Genomic DNA, 22,473 nt, shown 5'->3' with positions numbered 1-22,473 from the left:
TCTGTTGCAGCAATTATTTAAATTACAATACAGTGGAACCTCAATTCATCATTTTAGGCAGGGAAAAAAAAAAAAAAAAAAAAAAACAGATGTAGGAAATACCAAGCAACTGCAAAAAGAACACTTAAAAATAAAGCATAAATAATTATGGACACACTTAACATTTCATACCTTCACGCTTCTTGCAAAAAATCATAACTGCTTTCTTTAAGAAAACCCTTAATAGATATTTGTTTTTTGGCCTGGTCATCTTTCATGTGAAATAATGCACTTTCAATATTATTTTGCTGCTTGCTGCCGATGATATTGTGAGTGTAAATGTAGGTACAAAGAGTTTTAAATGCGCTCAGAGCTTCAGAAAAGTTCAATATAATAATGTTATTTGCTTTACGTCCCACAAACTAAAACTGTTTTCAGAGATGCTCAAGTCCCATAATTTAGTTCTGCAGGAGTTCTTTTAATGCCAGTAAATCTACTGACACAAGGCTGATGTATTTGAGCACCTTCATATACACCGGACTGAGTCAGGTCGAACCTGCCAAGTTGGGGTCAGAAGGCCAGCACCTCAACTGTCTGAGCCACTCAGCCCAGCTCAGAAAAGTTCAGCAGTGGTTCAACCATATCTTCACTCTTGCAGTCTCATGGTGCACATTTGCCAGCTGATGCAGTGATACTGCCACACAACTCTTCACTGAGAGCAGAACACATGAGGTGGTCACTGTCTATTGACATACATGTATCAAATTCCATGTTGTTCACGTCCAGCTTTTCCCAATCATCACACATAGGTCGCTTGTTAACAACGTTGTCAATTTATTCAATGCTTCCACTGTAGCCGTAGTTTTGGAACTTTTGTGACTGGCAAGATCTGATGCCACTCCGATGTTATGCAATGATTTGCCTGCAGGGTGCTGATTTTCATTTCTGCCCTCTTTCCATTGTCTGTGAGACACACGGCTTTTTGCACCAGCTGCTTCCATTCTTTTCAACAAGATGCAATTTGTCGGCATATTACGCCCACAACCATAGAAAAGAATACCCTACACTTGAGAAATTGCTTCGTTCTCTTGACAACAGTGACCTTTACAGTGGAAGCAAATCTCCTCTTAGAAAAGTAGATTAAAATGTGGGTTTTAGGTATAGGAATGTTAACAGGAGAAGCATGCTGATGGAGAGAAGCAGTATTGTGATGTGGTGGTGCAGATTTCGCAGAGAGATTGTTGACGAGAATTTTGATTCTATTGTATGGCAAGACGAAACTTGGGTTAATGCTTCTCACTCCCGGTGGACAGATGATTCGACAGAAGGCATTATGCCAGTACCTGTTGGGAAAGGGAGGGGGGGCAGAATCATATTGATTCACGCCAGTACTTCGCAAGATTTTGAGCCAAACCACTTGTATGTGTTCTGGTCCGAGGAAAGACTGCTGAACAACTTGCTTGAAAAGAGCATAATAATCATGGACAATGCCGCCCACCACTCGGTCATTCTTGATAAAGCACCAACAATGGCGGATAAAAAGAATTTGATTGGACTGAGTGGCGAAGCAGGAAAATATGTTGGTTTGTGATGACATGAGTACAGGGATTTCATGCATCTTTTGAAATAAACCAAGCCCCTGTGCCCAGTTTATGTGGTGGATAAAATAGCCAGGAGGCATGGGCATAAAGTAGTTTGCCTTCCACAATACCACTGCCAATTTAATACCACAGAACTGATTTGGGCCCAAGTGATGGATTATGTAGCTGCAAATAACAAACTCTTCACAGTTTCGCAAATTGAAAGACTTCTTTTGGAAGCCATAGGGCATCTAAGTGCGGAAGACTGCAGCAAGGTTGTGAGAAGACTTTATTATCTCGTCAGGGTAAAGCGAGAGTAGTACACTTACCAAGAAATTTCAGGTTCCCTATGGGAATCAACATCTATATCATATTATGGTCAGGCGGCATCAATATTTGAAAATGAGAAAGTCTCACATAGTGCATAGGCACTGCCGGTGGCTTCAAGTAAGCCTACGCAGTGGCCTTCACAGTATGCACTAGCCATGTGCCATGATAGGTGTGCTATTTACCAACTGATGAGCCCAACGTAGCACAATGGGTGGCAGCCTTTCGGAAGTTGCAAGGACGCCAGTCTAGACGATTGACTGATATGGTCTTATAATAATACTTAACATGGCTTAGCTGTGTTGATACTGCTACACGGCTGAAAGCAAGAGAAAACTACATCCGTAACTAACTCCCGAGGACATTCAGCTCTCTCTGTATGAATGATGTACTGATGATGGCTTCCTCCTGGGTAAAATATTCCGGAGGTAAAATACTCCCCCATTTGGATCTCCGTGTGGGGACTACACGAGAGGGGGCAATCATCAGGAAGATAGATACCGACATTCTGCGAGTTGGAGCATGGAATGTTAGAAGTTTGAATTGCTATGGTAGGTTAGAGAATCTGAAAAGGGAAATGGATGACTAAAGTTAGATGTATGGTTTTCCGTGGTTTCCCATTTTCACACCAGGCAAATGCTGGGGCTGTACCTTAATTAAGGCCACGGCCGCTTCCTTCCAACTCCTAGGCCTTTCCTGCCCCATCGTCGCCATAAGACCTATCTGTGTCGGTGCGACGTAAAGCCCCTATCAAAAAAAAAAAAAAGTTAGATGTAGTTGGTATAAGCGAAGTACGTTGGCAGGAAGAGCAGGATTTCTGGTCAGGCGACTACAGAATTACCGTATAATTCCAAATACCACCCGCCACCGAATAAGACCCGCACCCTAAATTTGAGACTGCAAAATACGGAAAAAATCAAAAATTAAATAACTTACATACCTATTTGATTTTCCTCAAATATACCGCAAATATAAATTCAAACAGCTTACAATTAATAAAATATTCACAAAAATCGTAAATAAAATCTGTCCAAAACTCAGATCATTCAAAATTTACCGTCGTCATCTGAAGTTTCACCATAGGAACTTTCATCGCTGGCACCTTTCCACAAATAGTCATCCTCGCTACCGTCTAATGAATTTGAAATTCCACATTTCTTAAAGCAACTTATCAAAGTTAGTGTACCGGAGAAAACGCAAAGTTGCTGGATGAAGGCCACAATGTCTCTGAACTACCTTCAACTCATTCCTGGTTCCCAGCGTTTCGTCCCAGTGTGCTAAGTTGGGCTCATCAGTTGGAAAATAGCACACCTACCAAGACGCATGGCTAGTGCATACCGTGGAAGCCACTGCGTAGTCTACTTGCCAATGCACTATGGTATTAAGTATTCTAAAATTGTATTTAAGCCTATATTACAATTAAGTCTTCATATACCAGTAGTAATAATTCTATGGTATTATAACTTTACTCATTCAGGACAAATATTTCAGGTTCCCTATGGGAATCAACATCTATATCATCTGATGGCCAGGCAGGCATCAACTTTTGGTAATGAGACTAAGTCTCTCATAGTACAATGGCACTGCCAGTGGCTCCAAGTAACTTACACAGTGGCTTCCACGGCATGCACTACCCATGCGTCTTGGTAGGTGTGCTATTTACCAACTGACGAGCCCAACTTAGCACACTGGGGCGAAACGCTGGCAATCAGGAGTGATTTAAATTTAAGAATTTAACTTTTAAGTCTGTCTTGAACCGAGAATAATAGATAAGTAAAATTAAAAATCCACCTCTTCAATACTAATATTAAACCAAATAAGTAATAACATTTAGTTGGAGCTAGTTTTGATGCTGGTGAGCGTCATCTTCAGCCAAATATGAGAACAGGCAATCGTAAATATACATATCATCATTAAATCAATGCACATATGAACACTCTTAATATGGGACTTATGATACCTTTAAAAGTATCTGGAGAATAAAACTTCAAATATTCACAATTTCAAATTCTTGAAGTCACTATTAGCACCAAGTTTTATTCTCCAGATACTTTTAATAGGCATCATAAGTCTCATATTAAAGAGTGCTTATATGTGCATTGATTTAAAGATGATATGTATATTTATGATTACCTGTTCTCATATTTGGCTGAAGATGATGTTCACCAGCGTCGAAAGTAGTTCCAAGTAAATGTTATAACTTATTTGGTTTAATATTAGTATTGAAAAGGTGGATTTTTATCTATTAACCAGGAATGAGTTAGCTGGAAATTTATATTGTCCAATAACGGACCATTTATGTTAGTATTATAAATTTAATCAATTAGGACAAATATTTCAGGTTCCCTATGGGAATCAACATCTGTATCATGACTTGTGCCTGTACGATGGATCCGAAACATCAGTGATAAGTTGCCAGCAGTAATCGGCGCCTATACGATGGATCCGAAACATCAGTGATAAGTTGCCAGCAGTAATCGGCGCCTATACGATGGATCCGAAACAACAGTGATAAGTTGCCAGCAGTAATCGGCAAGCACGTTGGACACCGATTTCCCTTTGTATTGCCTTTCTATTTCTAATAAGTCCTGATGGAACATTTCCCCAGGCTTATCACTGACCTCACCGAGGTTCGGTGGAAAGAAATTCAAGTGTGAATGTAGGAAGTGAATCTTAAGGGACATGTAGCATCCCAGGGGCTCGTAAGCCCTCAACAAATCTTCTACCATATCTCTGATATCTCTGTAATTGTCTGCTCTATAGTATCCCAAAAAATTCACACAAACTATTTGAAAGCAAGCTGGGCTTTCTTTTTTTTTCAACAGGAATGAGAGTCCCCCCCGCCGAATACAGAATCATGTAAGAGATCGCATATTTGTGGCCCTATAATGATATCTTGATACCTTCCTTTAGTTTTGTCTCACTCAGCCTTTGAAATTTTTCCCTTAAATACTGCATGCCTTTCCTTATATGTCTATTACCTTAACAAAGTTCTTAATAATATTATTTTGATGTCCCACTAACTACATTTATGGTTTGTGGAGATGCCTAGGTGCCAGAACTTAGTCCCACAGGAGTTCTTTAATGTGCCAGTAAATCAGGTTCCCTATCGGAATCAATATCTATACCATCAGTAAATATATCGACACGAGGCTGACATATTTGAGCACCTTCAAATACCACCGGACTGAGCCAGACTGAACCTGCCAAGTTGAGGCCAGAAGACCAGCACCTCAGCCATCTGAGCCACTCAGCCCATCTAACAAAATTCTTCATCAACCCCAGTTTTATATGCAAAGGGAGGAAAATTTTTTGGTGACATCAACAAGTGGTAAGTTTTTTGTCCTAATACTACACTTTCTCTTGATGACCACTCTCTAGTTTCATAATTACGCTTGTCTCGGCTGTCCCACTCACAGAGAAATAAACAAAATTTTGTGAATTCTAGCTGCATTCCTGTTAGCATACCTATCACTTTTAGATCTGCACAGATTTGCCATCCACATTCTGTATAGTTCAAAGCCTTAAGAATTGTTTCCATACTATCATATGTTTAATTCATGTTAACGGCATAGGCAACTGAGGGGTATAACATTCCTTTAGAGTAATAAAACCAAGAGTATAATAAAAAAGTTGCCCAAACAGGGAGCCAATAGTGCCTTCCACACCCGAAGAAAGTAACAGTCTCGCTATATGTTGTGATACAAATATCTCAACAATGTTAGGTGATACGAAAAACTAATTTTTGCTTCGTGATCAGCGTGTCCAAAAACATGGTAATTGATATATTTTGTGTCTGAGAGCAATTCACTGTTGTACTGTGTTATTAACGTTCACACATTCTGAATAACTTGTAATAGCTTCAAAAAGGGTGTTGGTGTCTTACTGATTATATTCTTATTGCTAATACCTCCTTCATAAATATTTATTTTGTTTCCTGTAAAACTCCATGTTTTATAGTCCAAAGAAAATCAGAGGCATTGGACTACTCAGAGCCAAATGAGAGCTAATAATCAGCACTACATCTGCAGTCACTTGCTCCCAATTACGAACGTACAGTGCATCATGTACAAAAATTTTACGATGAGAAAAACATGCCACTCTACAAACTGATCATCATCATCATCATCATCATCATCATCATCATCATCATCATCATCATCATCATCATCATCATCATCATTTCCCTTTATCCAGCTGTAGCCAGGTAGGGGCAAATATGGTTCCTCTCCATTTTCTTCGGTCTTTCCACCACTCCTCCAACACTGTGTCCCAGTTCAGGTTTCTTCCTATAATACTGCGTTGGATTGTGTCTGTCCATCTCAATTGTGGTCGTCCACGGCCTCTCCTTCCTTGCATTTGCATTTCCATCACCTTTTTTGGTATTCTTTCATCACTCATTCGCTTTATGTGCCCAAACCATCTTAGTCGGCTCTTCTCTATTCTATCATTCATTTTTTCCACTCCGATTTCTTCCCCGATTTTCTCATTCATTATTTTGTCTCTTATACTCTTCTGTATCATACTCCTCAAGAACTTCATTTCGGCTGCCTGTATTCGACTTTCATCCTTCTTTGTCTTTGTTCAAGTTTCTGCCCCTACATAGTTTCCTTTGCTTCCATTGGCACATCTTTGTCCCATAACATGTTTCTTACACTATGATAGAAACAGCTTCCAGCTTGAATCCTCTTAGTAAATTCCGCATCCAGTCGAGCATTCTCCATTAATTCACTCCCCAGGTATTTAAATGTTCCCACTACTTCCATGGGCTTGTCTGCAAGTCTAATCTGACCTTTCCCTTCTTCCTCCCCTCTAGTCATAACAAGGGTTTTACTCTTCTCTACACTTATTTTCAACCCACATTCTTCTATTTTCCCATTCACCACATCCAACTGTTCTTGAACCTTCCTGTCGTCTTCTCCCCAAATCATATCATCTGCAAATAACAACATGTTCATTTCTCTTCCTCCATATGCTGCTTTTGCTGTTCTCATGATGTCATCCATTACTATTGTAAACAGGATTGGTGATAGAACACTTCCCTGCCTCACCCCACTAGTTATTTTGAACCAACTTGTCCTGCCAACTTGTGTTTGCACGCAACTACAACATTCCTTGTAAATTGCCATGATCATTTTTATTAATCCCTGTCCAATTCCTTTTTGCACCAGACTGTCCCAAACTTTAGTCCTGGGGACACTGTCGTATGCCTCTTCAATGTCGATGAATGTTATCACCATACCATTCCCATACTCTAATTGCTTTTCCATTAGCTGTCTCATAATGAAAATGGGCTCTATTGTTGACCTTCCACTTCTGAAACCAAACTGATTTTCCAGTATCTGATTCTCAACCCTCAACCTAATCCTACTTTCCAGTATCCTCTCCATTATCTTAGCAACATGGGATATTAGAGTAATTCCCCTGTAGTTCTTCAAAACTTTCTTATCGCCTTTCTTGAAAATTGGGATGATTATTCCTTTTTGCCAATCCTCAGGGACCTCCTTATTCTCCCAGACATTCCTAAGAACCCGATATGTCCACTGCAGGCCTACAGCTCCAGCTGCCTTTTTCATCTCCACTGAAATTTCATCTATTCCAGCAGTTTTTCCATTCTTCATCTTTCTTACTGCCATTTCAATTTCATTCATTGTAATTTCTTTATCCATTTCTTCATCAACTAATTGCCTTTCCTGGTCATCCATTGAATGACTATCAGCAGTTCCTACGTTCTGCAATTTCTGAAAATACTCTCTCCATCTATTCCTTATTTCTTCTGGCTTTGTTAATATTATGCCGTCTTCATCCTTCACAAATCTGGTGTTTACTTGATCTGTCTTTTTGTTTCTTAAGATACCATACAGTAATTTCTTGCTGCCCTGCATATCATCTCTCAATTTCTGTGTGAAAAAGGCCCAGCTCTTCCTCTTTTCTTTCTCCACTACTTTCTTGGTAAAATTCTTTGCCTCCACATTTTTTCTACTTTCTTCAGTCTTAGATGTTTTCCATGCTTTCCATGCCATTTTTTTTTTCTTCACTTTAATCTTTACCCCATCATTCCACCAGTGTGTCTCTTTGTCCTTCACATTTCCTGATGTTCTACCGCATACCTTTTCTGCACATCCAATCAGTGCTTCCTTAAATCTTTTCATTAATCTTCAACATTCCCCATCTCCATATTATTTCCCTTTGAAATTCTTCTTGTATGCTTTTCTCCTTCAACTTCCATACTTTAATTTCTCTCTTCTTAATTCGGGTTTTTCAATCTTTTCAAATTTCAACAGTTTTTCTATCACAACTCTATGATCTCCACCAAAGGCTTTTTCAGGCATGTCTGTATCATCTACAAGGTTCTTCCGGTGTTCTTTCTCTATGATTATATAATCAATCATGGTCTTGTTCTTCTGTCTTCTCAACCATACCTTATACTCTTCTGACTGTTCTTCTTCCTAAACCAGGTGTTTCCAACAATCATTTGGTTCCTCATGCAAAAATCCACCAGCACCTCGCCTTCTGGGTTTACCTTTCCATATCCAAAGGGCCCTACAACATCTTCCTTTCCTTGTCTTTCCATTCCAACTTGTGCATTTAGATCTCCCATCAATATCACTTCCTTATCTTCTATCTGTCCCTCCACTTCCTCTAAAAAGTCCTCCAGATGTTCATCTATGCAACCCGTTTGTGGGGCATACAACTGAAATAGATCTTTCACACCATTTTCAAAGTGGAGTCTCATCACCATCATCCTATCGCTGACGGATTTTATATATTCCACATATTCTTGGATTTCTTTTCTAAGTATGATGGCCACGCCATTTTTTGCTGCAGGTCCTCCGCTGTAATACAGCCTGTATCCTTCTTTCAGAGGAATTTCTCCCGTGCCCCTCTTCTTGGTCTCACACATTCCAAGTATGGCTATATGTTTTTCTTTCATAACTACAAACTGAACATTGATTAAAAAAAAAAAGTCTTGCCTCTAAAAACCAATGGAAAGGGCTACAAGATATAATGAGAGATCGATTTTTTTCAGTTACAGTATCAGCTGCCTCATAAAGGGAGAGGAGTGGTTTTGTACGCCGAACACCTGAAAGCAAACTCCCGGGTGTCTTGCAAGTCACCTTTATCTTCACCTGAATACATAAATGTTATAAAAATGTCGTGCAACCTGACCACAGTGAGACCGGTTCCCAGCAGAACTTTCAGCTAAACTATTGCCAACAAAACAGTTGCAATGAGACTGAAACGCTTGGACATGTGCTAGGGTTCTGCAGAAGCACTGAATTACTGCTTAACAGTTGTCACCATCGAGTAAGGACACCAATTGCTCAAGGCCTGAGGCAGCGTGGATGGAAGGTACATGAAGAAGTTCACTGCGTCTCTACAGACTCCTCAATGAGAAGAGTGGACAAAATAACCCTCAATAAGAAAATAAAGTGATGGTGTTAGATCACATATCATTCACTTCAAGAGGGCCCCGTAACAGACTCAGGATGTTAATCTGGAAAAACAAAGAATTTATACACCATATCTGGTATATATATCAGCCAAATATAATATTCCTCTTGATCAATGGGATGTCAGAGGTCTCCTGTTTGGATCCAGATGTACCCTGCTGAAGATCACAGCCACTACCCTCCAAAATGTTGAAAATTCCATTTTATGATGTCGAGAAAGCTCATTACAGATTGTACGAGATCTCTGCAAATTATACAGTTGCATTTATACCTGAAATTGTAATCTCCTTACAATGAATTTTCCAGCAAAAAGTGTTCAGTATAATTTTATTTATTTATTTATTTATTTATTTATATAGTTTACGCCCACATTGGAGCACTTAAATCAAACCCAAATACATTTATGTTAACAAAGAATTAACTGAAGATTTAGCTTGCAACATCATCTTCCTTTCCCAAAACCTCTTCATTCTAGCTGACCTGGCTGCCCTTTCTTCATCAGATATGACATATTGTTTGTGTTGTACAGTTTTTAATGACAATCTTATTTGTTTGTTGTTGAGAATCGTTTTTTTCTTCTCTATTTTCAATTTGCTTCATTGTAATATTCAGCTCTTCTAAATCATTCTGAACTTCTTTAAACCAATTATTTTTTGTTTTACTTTTCCAAAAGTAATTAAATAGTTGTTTTATTATCCTATTATCATTTAATCTAGAAAGATGACAGAAAAAGGCAATTCTTCTTTTTCTCATTGTATGTATTACAGATTCACTTTCCCTATAAACCACTGCATTAGGCAATAATCTCCATTGTCCACCACCTGATGTTTTTTATTAATGATTGTTCTGAGTATCCTTCTGTCAACCTTTTGCAGTGTATCAGTTGTTGCTTTGGTGTTCAATTTAAATAGTGTTTCACAACCATAAGTCGCTTCAGGTTTAATGACGGAACAGTAATGTTGAAGTTTAGCATTTATTGAAAGAGATTTTTTCTTGTACGTTGGCCATGTAATTCGTTGTACCTTTTTTAAACTTAAATGTTCTGCTTTCTATTGATGATTTTTCATTGGAGTTCCAAGTTATAATTTCACCAAGATATTTAAACTTATTCACAATTTTAATTTGTTTGGTATTGGCTAACGTAATGGTTGGTGCTGTAACAGGGAAGGTTGGCATTATTTCTGTTTTTTCATATGAAATTTGCAATCCAACTTTTCTTGCTATGTTATCAAGTTCTTCTATTTGCAATTTAGCTTCTTCCATATCATTAGCAAGTAGTGCAAGATCATCAGCGAATGCTAAACAATTGAGTCTTATTTTTCTGCCAATCTTGATGTTAGGTTGACATCTTATTCCATTCCCGCATGATTTTTTCCAACACACAATTAAACAATAATGGTGAGAGTCCATCTCCCTACCGAAGTCCAGTATTAATGTCAAATGGCTTTGAGAGTTCATTTCTAAATCTGACTTTAGATTTAGTGTTCTTAAGGGTAATTCCAATAAGGCGAATAAGTTTTGGATGTAAACCAAATTCTTTTAGGATATTCAATAATGATTCACGATGGATACTATCAAACGCCTTTTTAAAATCAACAAAAGTGATAACTAACTTTTTGTTTCTAACCCTACGATGCTTCATAATCCACTTTAAACTGAGAATTTGATCTGGACAACTTCTCCCTGGGCGAAAGCCTCCTTGGTATTCTCCAAGTTCACAGTCACCCTCACAGGAAGACGGATGATTTATTTCTAATAAATCTTACTACTACTAAATTAATGTGTTTTGTTCTAATGTCAAGATATTTATTTATTTATTTATTTATTTATTTATTTATTTATTTACAAAGTGTTCATCACTGTGTATAGATTGTTAATTTTAAAGAAACCACTTGACAATCAACACACTGCTGGCATATTTCATAATACGTAATTGTGAAGTCTATGGAAGCTAAATGAGTGAATGAATGAATGAATGAATGAATGAGTAGCAGTAAAGCATTGTATATCATATTTTCTTAGCTTACAACTTACATTGTCCTTTGGATCAGGCATAGTGTAAAAAGGCCGCACAGCAAGAGGGTACTTGTCCAGGATGTAGAAATCTGTGTCATACTGTAGAGAGAAAGAGAAAATACATGATCTAGTACTTAAAAAACAACACAAAAATAGAATTCAAAACCACCCAACCTTTCAAGGTAAACTCTGGGGTGTTCAAAATACCTGAGCCCTGCTTTAATCAGCCAATTTCACTTATACAAGTGGTAGCTAGATAATTACAGTGGTGCAACCTGACAGTAAAATGGAAATGTTAAAATTAACATGCAAGTTACCAACATAACATCGACTAAGAAAATATGCATTTTTAAAAGCTACAGTGAAACTCGCTTAAGAAGTTCCCGTATAAGAAGTTTTCCCACCTAAGAAGAGTGATATTCTCGGTCCCTTGATTGGTTGCATTAAGATATATGTTTATTTTTCCCGTTTAAAGTGTTCTGTTGTAAATATATTTCCTGGTTAAAAAGTTCAGAGTTTAGAGCCACTTGAGATAGAAAACGTCCGCTCAAAGCAGCTCATGGTTAGAACATACAGTCTCCGTGCAAGTTGCACTGTGTTAGACCGCTTGCATGCTTGTGGTGTGTCTCTGGTGTCATGCAGCCTGTCTGGGCTTGCCAAAGCCATACGATGTCACGCTATGACAACACGAACACCAGATGCTCACTCTCACCTTGTGAAATCGAATCGAACCCATCAGTCAAAATTTCCACTCCACCGTTCACATCTAGCAGAACAGAATTGAACAGGATTTTACTCGGGAAACATAAAGCACGCAATGGATGGTTTGATAAAACTTTACTGCAGTAAGTTGCGTGCCACAAGAGGGTGAAGTAATTAATTGAGGTGGTCTCAACATTAATTAAAAACCATAAAATGTATTTATCCACAACAGAGCAGCTTCTTATGCATTACTGTTTGTTTGGAATACATGTACGACAAATGTAGGGAATGCCACTTATAAAACTGTTTACGGTAAATACTGTATAATAAACACTTAAAGATCGTACATCCCAAGCAATGTCAATTACTGTATCGTATGGACTCCAACATGATACTGTAAAATGATTCTGAAATAAGGTCAACAATAATTGTGAAATAAACTAAGTACCGTATAGGCCTAATCTACCACGAAATTGAATATTCTAACCTGTTTTATTTTTCATTCCCTTGCTTATTTCCTTCCAGGCATTCTCTCTTACGTTGTTATTGCAATAATACTTATGGGTCTGGTCGTACAGGAAATTACGTTTTTGAACTAAACCGATAAGATTTTCCATGTCTATTATTAATGTGCCATTTCACTGTTCTGAGAACAGAATTCAGTGGAGTTAATATGGTCGCAATTGCCAATAACAAATTTAAACAGAATGCACAAACTCGATAATATATCAAGGAGATATAGCGCAAAGTGGAAATAGTCAAAATCAACATGGCAGTGGCTAAGACAAAACAAGACTTAGAATTGTTAAAAACAGCTCTACTGTAAACTGATAAGTGAACAAACCAACATAGAGAGCGAACGCAAAACATTCAAGAGGCTAGAGACGCATCTTTAAATTGATAGGTTAGAAGAAAATCGTCGGAAGAAGAAAGATTTACAGCATTAAATTAACAGAATAATGCGTAAATAGAATAGCAATAGTGTAATCTACGTGATATAAAAGGAATATTATAAAAATAATCGATATACAGGAGTTGATCACGGCAAAGACAAGGCCTTCATTCTATCAAAAGAGAAAGAATTCCTTGTAACGCAACGATAACATATTGAGTCTTTAAACAATATTATACGATATAAAAAGCTGAAACAACAGCAGACATATTGGAGATATGCAAGATTAAAATGATAAAAATTCAATCTAAACAGATTTTCATTGAAATTGTTATGTTAGAAGGCTTTGAGTATAGCATAATATTGCAGCTAACTTCATTTATGTACTTTTATGGGGCAGATTATCTGGATGAGGCCAAGCTGAGATGACGACAAAGAGTGACAACATCTCTGAGGACATCTCAATGGCCAGTGGCGGAATGCAAACATCAAACCAGAGCCGCAGATGACGATGCAGACATAAATCAATCCCAGAGCCGAAGGAAAAAGATAAGTTATTCATTAAATTAAGGTAAATGATTGCGATATATATTCAAATGTAGACAGTTTAGTTGTTTATAAGTAGATGTTAGATCGTTAATATCTTCGAAATGATTAAATTATGTTAGATTCTCGCGCAATAGTTATACATTTGTGTCGACATACATGGAGATAGGTATTCTTCCTAAAAGACAAGACCAATTCTAATTAGGGAGTGTGTTATGAATAATATGATAATACCATTGCAATGAAAGCAAAGAATATTGGCAGGTTATGCCATGTGAAATGTGAAGTGCAGAGTGGTAGAACACTTTAAGGTTATTTATGTGAAGTGATGATTGATATATTAAAATATGAAGGTTAGATATTGCCATAGGAAATCAGACTATGGTTCCAGTTTATGGGACCCTCACCAGGATTACTTGATTCAAGAACTCAATTTGTTCTGGGTGATTTCCAACAAAAGAGTAGTGTTACAAATTTCGGGTTGGGAAGACTTGGGAGAAAGACGATGAGCTGCTCGACTAAGTGGTATGTTCCAAGCTGTCAGTGGAGAGATGGCGTGGAATGACATTAGTAGATGAATAAGTTTGAATGGTGTCTTTGAAAGTAGGAAAGATCACAATATGAAGATAAAGTTGGAGTTCAGGAGGACAAATTGGGGCAAATATTTGTTTATAGGAAGGGGAGTTAGAGAATGGAATAGCTTATCTAGGGAAATGTTCAATAAATTTCCAATTTCTTTGAAAACATTTAAGGAAAGGCTAGGAAAACAACAGATAGGGAATATGCCACCTGGGCGACTGCCTTAAATGAAGATCAGTATTCATTGATTGATTGATTGATTGATTGATTGATGGACTGACTGACTGATCAGTTTGGTTTTAGATCAGGCAGAGGGAGGAGTGAGGCAATCCTGTCATTAAGAATGGTCCTGGAAAGAAGATTGGAAATGAACATGACCACAGTTATGGCATTTATTGACTTAGAAATGCCTTTGATTGGAAATTGATACTCTATGAAAAAAGTAGAAATTGACTAGAAAGACAGGACAACAAGATTACAAGAACCAATCAGTTGGTGTATACAAGAACTGAATAAAAAAAAAAAAAGTATGAGATAGGAGTGCTCTTTTCACCATACTTATTACACATGTTCATAGAAGAAGGGATTGATACATTGAAAGAAAATACTAAAGGAATAAAATTAAATGGAGATCCAATCCACCACATCAAATTCGCTGATGACACTGCACTGGAGTAGCAGATTCTGGGCCAGATCAGGGATTTTTACGTGGGATCTGAGGGCTAGTTCAATGTCCACTCAGCCTATGTGATTACATTTGAAGAGTAAAGCCAAGAATAACAGACAAGAGGATTCGTCTTATAAGTCTAATGAGCCACATGCTGAAGGTATTTCTGCGTATAATACATGCATACATAAGATCAAAGTGCGAGATGGACATGAACGACGACCAAATGGGGTTCAGAAATGGCTTAGGTACCCGCGAGGAATTGATCAATGTCAATGTTCTCCTTCAGAGATTCCAGGTACAATGCAAAGATGTATTTGCATGTTTCACTGATTATGAGAAGGCATTCAACTGAGTTAAACATGAAAAACTGATCAAGATTCTCCAGCAGAAACGGTTAGACATAAAAGATATCCACAGCATACAAAACCTTTACTGGAACCAGCAAGCCACAGTCAAGATTGTACAAACAAGTTCAGAGATAAGTATCATAAGAGGAGTACGGCAAGGTTGCATACTTTCACCACTCCTATTCAACCTCCATGCCATTCACATCTTCAAAGAAGCCTTGCATGATACTGAGCTAAGTGTGAAAGTAAATGGAGTTGTCATAAACAATATTAGATATGCAGATGATCCTAATTATAGGCAATACCACTGAAGGTCTTGAAGGACTGCTCAGTAGAATTCATCTCAGTGGATGAAGATATGGTCTGAACATCAACATCACAAAAACCAAGTTCATGGTATTTTGAGGAAGCAACCAGGAAGGTGTCTCCATTTCATTAAATAATCAAAATATTGAATGCTTTCTTTTTTTGCTATCTGCTTTACGTCGCACCGACACAGATACGTCTTATGGTGACGATGGGATAGGAAAGGCCTAGGAATGGGAAGGAAGCAGCCGTGGCCTTAATTAAGGCACAGCCTTTGGGAGCATCATAACAGACAATCTGGACTTGAAAAAGAGATCAGGCACCGTATTGAGATTTCCAGATCATCTATCCAAAATATGAGGTAATTCTTTTGTGATGGTAATCTAAACTTCAAACTCAGGCAAGAACTGTTGAGATGTTACATCTGGTCAACACTGCTTTATGAAGTAGAGACCTGGACTGTCAAAGCTTCCTCGATGAACAGATCAGAAGACTCTGAAATATGGTTACAAAGGAGAAGGTTCAGAATAGCCTCGACAGATTTTGTAACCAATAATGAAGTGTTAAGGAAAGCTACAGCTAAGCGTGAGCTGGCAACCATCATCAACGCCAGGAAAACAGCTTATTTAGGCCATGTTCTACGAGGTAGAAAGTACAGGCTTCTACACCTCATATTACAAAGAAAGATAGAAGGCAAGCGAGGAGCTGGTAGACCACCAATGTCATGGCTCCAAAACATTAAAGACTGAACTTGCATGAGTAACACTGAACAACTATTGAAGTTAGCTAAAGAAAGGGGTGCTTTCTCCAACGTGATCACTAACACCAGGGGACCGGATATAGCACTTGAAGAAGAAGAAGAAGAAGAAGAAGAAGAAGAAGAAGATGATGATGATGATGACTGTTGTTTAAAGGGGCCTAACATCGAGGTCATCGGCCCCTAAATGTACGAAACGAGACGAAATGAAGTGACAACTTAAAAGTCCAAAATCCTCCACTGACCAGGACGAAAAAAGAATGGATGGACGGATATGAATTTAAAACGATCAGTGGATCCAACCCACAGTGCTGCACATGCACAGAAGCTGGCACAAAACAATAGTATTACTGACCAAGGGACTGCTGCTATAGCACGATGCTGAATCGATTATGCTTATAGTCGAATTGGGTCCAAAATCCAGGTCATCGGCCGCTCATAATGGTATTTATCGCTAGGAAAGTAGAACCATGCTATGTGTAATGTTGCGGTACTAATCAAAAGTAGCGGAGACTCGTGGTATTCCACACATTATGGTACTATTCACAGGTAGTGTAATGCGCACACATGTAACACAGACCTATGGTATTTCGCACATTGCGGTGCTATTTACAGGCAACGCAAACCTATGGCGTTCCTCACGCAAATGGACTAACCACAGGGACTCGTACTATCCCATGGAATTCCTTACATAGTGGGAACTGAGCATAAGTAAGGCAGAACCATGGTGTCACTAATCCCATGGTGTCGCTCATATAGGGGTACGAATCACAGGTACTGTAAGACCCACCTCTTGATTCACACGCTGTCGCTATTAATCACAAACCTATTGCATACCTAACATAGTGGTAGTACACGCAAGTAAATGCGAACCATGGTGTTCCCTGCGTGATGGTACTAATTACAAGTAGTCTTATGTTTCTAATTAGGTCATTCCTTGGTCACACCTTTTAGTCGCCTCTGACGACAGGCAGGGGATACCGTGGGTGAATTCTTCGTCTGCGTCCCCCACCCACAGGGGGGAGAGGAATAAGAACACGAAGTAAAAACATTAATCCTTTATCTAAGATTAATTAATCAATACAACTGAATGTAATTTCTTTTTCCATAATGCCTATTCTTCCCCTTAGATTAAGTGACACATCTGACTTCTCAAAGTATTGTTCTTTACCAACAGTCCACATAAATGAACACTATTTTAATAATTTACAAACCACACACACAATATTATAAATAAGAAACAACTGACCGTTTTTTTAACTAGCCGACCAAGTAGTTTTTCATCAGGGGTACTAAGATCGTCTTCATCTCCAATCTCTACACCAGCTTCACGCAACATTTTCACACCAGTAGCAAAATCTAGACGCAATGGAGGATCTAAAAATGTAAATGGCTCCACAGGGTACTGCTGACTAACAGCAGCAATTTCAGCAGCAAATCTGAAAAAACACCAAAACATCTAAAAATACTTTGTCCAATCACTAAATACAAGGGAATTGATGTGCGTTTACAACCCTAAGGGAGAGAAAATATTTTCCTAGAAAAGTTGCTCTTGCATCTATTTTCACAAGCAGTACGTTATAACGCAAGTTTATTTGACCTTCTGCAGGAATACAAAGGAATGCACTTTCATTCAATATTCAAGTCATTCTTTCGTATAACCTCCCCATGAAGGTGGTAGAGCTGAGTAACAAACTGTAGCGTGAAAAAGTTGGGTAAATTTGGAAGCAGCAGTGCAAGATGAACAAATCTGATTGTTGTGCACAATGCACAAATTGAGGTATTTTAAGCTTTCCACTGTGGTTCGTTTCACTGGATTTTTTTTTAATGAAAGGAAGAAGAATGAACTCTAAAAGGAATTAAAAAACTGAAAATCACTGGAAGACTGGAGAAAGGTGCATTTTTTCAACATCTAAGTTAACTAGAGAATTCTGTGTGTGTGTGTGTGGGGGGGAACTATATAAGAAAAGAAACTTATTTCCCACAAAATGTGACTGTTCATCATCGAGAAAATTAATAAGAACATCAGATTATGAAAACCTAGAGGAAGACACGTTACATGATTTATTAAAAGACGAGCAGAAGGCATTCTGTTGCTTGGTCCAATGTGCAATGTTTTCATAATGCAGTTCGTTTAAAAGGGAATTTTGAAGCATCATTTGACAGGCTCATTTGTTTAACCCTGGAACTGGCAGTCGTAGCGATCATGACTTGTTTCCCTGTTACTCAACCGGCAGAGTCGCTAACGAGATGCATTAAGCCAGCGCTGACTAATTTCGAGATAGCGCCTTGACACTCAACATCTTTATGACATATCTTGCATCATGTTGAAGAGGAAACTCTACTCTATAAATACAGGAAAATTCTGAAGTAGTGTAGTGTGACAGTGTGTGGTATACTCGTGGAAAAACGAGAACTCATTGCAGACAGTCATTCTGTTGTGCTTGCTTCGATTGTCCGATGTGCAGTAGCTTTCGTGGCGCAAAATGAGCGAATTGTCAGGAAGTAGCGAAATTCATAATTGTTTGTTTGATATGGAGGCAAAGGTGATAGTGACGTACTATTAGAAGGAACTGACAATGATTTTGACAATAATTCGTCAGGTAGTGGCAAGTTTTATGCGCCTAGGCTAAGTGATTTTGACACTGATACTGACGATGATGTGGAACACAATGAACCAGTCACTGATGATAATAATGACGGTAATGCAGTTGACCAAACAGAACCAAAATGGACAAGAGTTTACCCTCCAGAGCCAGAAATAAAAGTGGAAGAGAAGTTCAAGGTTTGAAACGCATGGTATACGAAATTGCCCTCCGAGAAACAGTCGTCCTCTAACTTATTTCTATTTGTTTTTCTCCAATGCTATCTGGAATCTTTTAGTGACTGAAACTAATAAATACGCATAGGAAATTATTAAAAATAAAACGAATTCCGGAAATATAGGTCCGTATTCTCATCTGCAAAGATGGGTTGACGTTACAGTATCAGAAATGAATTTTTTCATATCTCTAGTTATAAATATGGGTCTGAACCCTAATAACAACATTGAAAAATAGTGGTGCATTTCAAAATCGCAAATATTTCCATATTTCTCTGAAGTCATGTAACTAAAACGTTTCGACTGGAAAGAAATATTCTATAACCTGTTGGTAATGGTAATTTTTGATGACTACATACTCTATAGTTTGAACACTGACAAACCCGTTGAACAAGAGGAATTTATGGTTAGTATTGTCGAAGGTCTTGTAGATGAAGAAAATCTTCACAACATTACACCTGGACCTTCAGGACAAAAGCGACATCAGCTGGTACGCCTCCCAGGAAAGAATCTCTTGTTGAGCTCTTTCTGTTCGACTGCAGAAAAGAAGTCACATACCCGCTTCTGGTACCCAGGATGTAATTGTGGTGTCCATCAACAGTACTACCATAAATTAGAACATTTCTGGAGGCCTGTGAAAGCAGGAAGAAAGAGGAGCCACCCCGAAGGTAGCGAGGATGAATCTAAGTAGACTCACGTGTTGGTGCAATGTGCTTGTATTATTTCAATTCTATTTCACTTTACAATACTTCAATATAGTGAAACCTTTCCACATATTTTTAACCAGCATAAAAATTTTGTATATAGTAAAATCGTCATATAATATTACTTTTTATGTACACGTTACCCAGAACTTTCAGATAATTTTGGAATACTTAGCATGTGTTGAATACTTCGCCCATACTGCTTCAGGATATTAAATGGTAAGTTTAATTTCCTACTATAGTATTTTTCATCCTTTTCTGAGTAAAATGAGTTGTTATACATAAAAATAAATTGAAAAACAACATTTTTATGAATTTTTGAAAGTTGCTTGCAAAACTCGTCTAAATGCTTGCCGCTTGAAGGTAAACCGCTTGCCAGTTACAGGGTTAAGAAATGCTATGGTATTAAGGAAATTGCTATTCACGGGGAAAAACTTAGCTGTTGAAACATTCACAGAAGTGTTTCAATTGTTTGAAATAAGGGAACATATGGAAAAGAGGACATTTTACAATGTAGATGAAATAGGATTATATTGGACATGGCTGAAAAGTCAGCGCTGAGGCCTTCGGTTCAGAGAGTGCCGGGTTTGATTCTGGGCAGGGATTTAAATCAAGTCTGGTTAATTCTTTCTAACTCGGGGACTGAGTGTTTGTGTTTGTCCCAATACACTCTTCTTCATATTTACACAACACAACATACCACACTAACATACAATAACAAATACATCCCTCTACATAGGGTTAGCGTTAGGAAGGGCATCAAATACACATGTGCGACAGTTTGCACCTGTGACTTTACCAGGATGTGGGAAATGCAGTCCGAGGAGTTTATTGTCCCGTACCCTTGTATTTACAGTAAGAAAAGCAGGCACAAGGCTGTAAGCAGTCTAAATAAATAATTAATCATCATGATCAGTAGTTACACAACTGAAAATAAAACAACAAAAATATTCTATTAAACTACAACAATAAAAAACTACAAGGATGAATAATCAAAATAGTGCTTAGTAGGTAACATGCTTAACTTTACATGGAAGTGAACTTAAAGATGGTAATTTACATAAAGTTCATTATTCCAAAGGTACCTTCTCCTCTAGAGCAATGGACCAAGATGCTATCGCTGTTCTGAAGAAGATCTGCATTCACCAATCGTACATCATTTGATTGAAGAATGTATGGAACTTACAACTATCTAGAATTACTTCAACTTTTTGGATAAACTTCCTGGAATCAAGAAGCTGTACGAAAATATAAATGCAACTATGCTTGCACGATCACAGAGATCTCTCCTTAGTGAGGAGCAGGACAATTTTTGCTTCGATGACAACATGATTCTTGCTACAATAACATCATTATTAAAAGATCTCAAAACCTGTCAAGATGCAGAAGGTAGTGAGAGAAAATAATCAGAGATTGATATATAGGATCAACACATGACAAGTAAGGATATCTGATTTTTTTACAATCTGCTTTACATTTAATAATAATTCTGAACAATACAAACTATCCTAAAAAAAAATACATGCAAGGACGATGACATCACAATAGAACTGGAAGTGGACTCGGCAGAAGAGAAGCTAAGGACTTTGAGACTAACATGGTATGGACATGTAAAGCAAATGCCTGGTACAAGAACACCACGTGCATGCCTAGAAAGAACAGTTGAAGGAAAAAGGCCAGTGGGAAGACCTAGGAGATGGCTAGACCAGTTGAGAGAGGATGTGGAGAGAAGAAGAGGGAATTGGGAATCAGTGGTGAGAGAGAGAGAAAGCATTTCTGGACAGACAACGATGACAAAGACTCGTTCAACACCACCCTACCCACCACGCTGGAGGGGTTCTAGATGATGATTATGAATAATAATTAATAAGAAAATAGGGCAGCAGGTAAGCCACTACGACAAGTATAGTGAAAGGCTTATTGTTTTCGAGATAGACACCAAGCCAATATCCACCACAATAGTACAGGCATATACGGCTATCAGTTCAGCAGATGATAAAGAAATCAGAAGAATGTATGAAGAGATAGAAGATTTAATACAATATGTAAAAGGTGACGACAACTTAATTGAATCGGTCGGAGCTAAAAGGCATTATGTCACTTTTCGCAACTTTTCAGGAGAGGAAAAGAAATGTTATAATTTCAAAATGATGGCCAGTATGCGTAAGACTATTACCAGTTGCTATATATCTGACAGTATGGAGTTGTGTATCATGATTATTATTAAATAGATATTTTATAAAAATGACATAATTCCTTTCAGCTCTGAACTAAAATTGGACCATATGACCAATGTAAATTTATTTAGTTTTTGGATTCAAAACAAATGGAACTGAAATTTCTCCCCAGCCAAATAGTAGAGTAATGTTTCTAAAGGGTGCAAATTTTTTCAGATCTACATATTGTACCTACCATCATTAATTCAAAATTTAAGGCTTCTGACGATACTTAACAATAAAAGTTATTAATGTTTTAAAATAAACACTACTAAAAACAGGATTACAAGAACAAACAATAAAACATTCAAAACATGGCTGTTTGATAGGTAACGCAAGAGTACGTGACCCTTTTTAAATGTCTTGATTTTCAGCACACTATGTAATTGGTCATTTTAAAAGTTTATCAAAAAAACCCAGTTCCCAGGGTTCCACATATTTAACTAGCTTCTTAATGTCCAGTATTATTTTAGTCTGTACTGGCAATTTCCCACTGTAGGCTTCTTCTTGCAGCATTGCAGGAAAGGCTGTTAACTGAGGTTTGCGTAGAAGGTATGTGTTTCACAGGAGAATCTAT

At 37.9% G+C, this 22,473-nt stretch overlaps 1 protein-coding gene across 2 annotated transcripts in view; it reads right to left on the bottom strand.

Annotated features, from left to right (window-relative positions):
* AspRS (aspartyl-tRNA synthetase) overlaps window positions 1-22,473 on the bottom strand; it is a 170,314-nt gene that overhangs the window by 26,328 nt on the left and 121,513 nt on the right. For both annotated transcript variants that reach the window (XM_067146869.2, XM_067146870.2), the window contains 2 exons: window positions 17,405-17,594; window positions 11,375-11,455 (listed from right to left, as the gene is read on the bottom strand). In XM_067146869.2, the coding sequence (XP_067002970.2) occupies window positions 11,375-11,455; window positions 17,405-17,594 (271 nt within the window). The remainder of the gene's footprint in view (window positions 1-11,374; window positions 11,456-17,404; window positions 17,595-22,473) is intronic.

The sequence above is a fragment of the Anabrus simplex genome, chromosome 5 (genome assembly GCF_040414725.1).
Source record: "Anabrus simplex isolate iqAnaSimp1 chromosome 5, ASM4041472v1, whole genome shotgun sequence".
Lineage (NCBI taxonomy): Eukaryota > Metazoa > Arthropoda > Insecta > Orthoptera > Tettigoniidae > Anabrus > Anabrus simplex.
The sequence above is the reverse complement of the archived record's forward strand: the minus strand, read 5'-3'. Positions and strand labels throughout refer to the sequence as shown.